Below are 1,638 nucleotides of genomic sequence, written 5' to 3'. Positions count from 1 at the left end.
ATATACATATATATATATATATATATATATATATATATATATACATATATATTTTTTTTTAACATCACTATAACACACCCAGTATGAAAGTAAAACCAGTCTGGTCAGAAGCTGTAAAACAAACTAGAAGTGATCTGTTGTAGAGCTAGAAGCTGCTCCTGTTTAGTCCCTCGAGTTCAGAACTGGACCCACTGAGATCCAGTACAATCAGAACCAGTAGGACTTGAGTACTAACACAGCTGGAACCAGTTTGAGAGGTTCTGCTGAGCAGCATCAGTGCTGGTGTTGTTCGAGGCTACCACTCCTGGTGCTTTAGACTCTTACCCGTGTCAAAATCTGGAACCACGGCCTGGTACTGCGTTCCGACTCGCATCCCTCCTCCACCTGCGCGCACACACACACACACACACACACACAGTATAACTTAGTAGTAGTACACACAGAGTACACGACGTTGTTCGAGGCTACCCACCATGCTCCTCGTCGCTGCTGGAGCCTCCCGAGCTTCCTTCTTCCCAGCAGCTGTTGTTGGTGCTGGTTCCATTACCGGACAGAGTCTTCCCCCCGTGGTTCGACACCGCTCCGGGTCCGACGCCTCCGGCACCGCCCGCCGGGCCTCTGCCTCTCCTCTTCCCCGGAGCCTCCGGGTTTCTCTCCAGCATCGCCGGCATGAGGAGGACCGAGGAGGACCGAGGCTAACTGCTAGCTGCTAACTCTAAGCTAACAGCTATCTAGTTAGCTTTTAGCTTACCCTGCTATAACGAAACCGAACCGGCTAACTAAAGCTAAGCTAAGTGTTCGGTCCGCCGGACAGCAGCGAGGCGGGTTCGGTTTGAAACAAAGAGACTCTGTGCTGGAAAAGATCCGGAAGAAGAAGCTAACAGCAGAGCAACGAGACCCAGAAGATGCTAACACGGCTAACAAGAGACCGAAAAGTTAGGGGACAAGCGACCGGAACCAGAAGGAACCAGACGGAACCAGACCGACATCGACAAACGGAACCAGACGGAACCAGAGGCACCGACAGGAGAAGAGGATCGATGAGAAGAGCCGGGAACTGATCAGAGACCAGGAACACTGAGGAGGATCGATCACAGGGGAGGATCAGAGCGAGAGAGTGTGTGTGTGTGTGTGAGAGAGAGAGACTGTGTGTGTTAATGTGTTTGTGTGTGTGTGTGGGTAGATGATTTGATGGTTAATGACATAGAACATTATGAATATTAATTATCAGCCTGAAATATAAAACATGTCTCATCTAGAACTTCTAGTCCAATCATCAATCAGACACTAAGACATCTAGATATGAATAATCAATTGTATTATTATTATTATTATTTATATTATTATATAATACATACAATATAATGTATTACTATTAATAATCTATAATATATTTATTATCAGTGGAGGCTGCTGTATAAACACATAATAACTATCAATAGAATAAAACAGCTGTAACAATAATCTGTCTTCATATCTGCTTACATTGTGTTATAAACCATTTATTAAACGTTTATATATTGATCCTACAAATGAACAATATGAACATGCGGGTATATATCTATACATCTATCTATATATATATCTATATATATATCTATATATATAGATAGATATATAGATAAATATATATCTATA

The 1,638-nt window shown here is 42.9% G+C and overlaps 1 protein-coding gene across 1 annotated transcript; it reads right to left on the bottom strand.

Moving 5' to 3' along the window:
• Positions 1–77: 77 nt before the first annotated feature.
• LOC116380760 (REST corepressor 1-like) lies at positions 78–1,268 on the bottom strand. The gene is made up of 2 exons (XM_031842634.1): positions 473–1,268; positions 78–384 (listed from the first exon to the last, which is right to left on the bottom strand). The coding sequence occupies exons 1-2, from the start codon at positions 669–671 to the stop codon at positions 296–298; spliced, it is 288 nt and encodes a 95-aa protein (XP_031698494.1). The 5' UTR covers positions 672–1,268; the 3' UTR covers positions 78–295.
• Between the last annotated feature and the right edge of the window lie 370 nt (positions 1,269–1,638).

The sequence above is a fragment of the Anarrhichthys ocellatus genome, unplaced genomic scaffold (assembly GCF_004355925.1).
Source record: "Anarrhichthys ocellatus isolate YVR2014 unplaced genomic scaffold, GSC_Weel_1.0 scaffold8698, whole genome shotgun sequence".
NCBI lineage: Eukaryota > Metazoa > Chordata > Actinopteri > Perciformes > Anarhichadidae > Anarrhichthys > Anarrhichthys ocellatus.
Note: the sequence above shows the minus strand (reverse complement) of the source record. Positions and strands in the feature narration are given on the sequence as shown.

Excerpts from the sequence above, each read along its gene's own strand:
- LOC116380760 (XM_031842634.1), bottom strand. The coding sequence starts at position 671 with ATGCCGGCGATGCTGGAGAGAAACCCGGAGGCTCCGGGGAAGAGGAGA. Across the intron at positions 385-472 it reads CAGCAGCGACGAGGAGCATG|GTGGAGGAGGGATGCGAGTC; the intron begins GTGGGTAGCCTC and ends GTGTGCGCGCAG.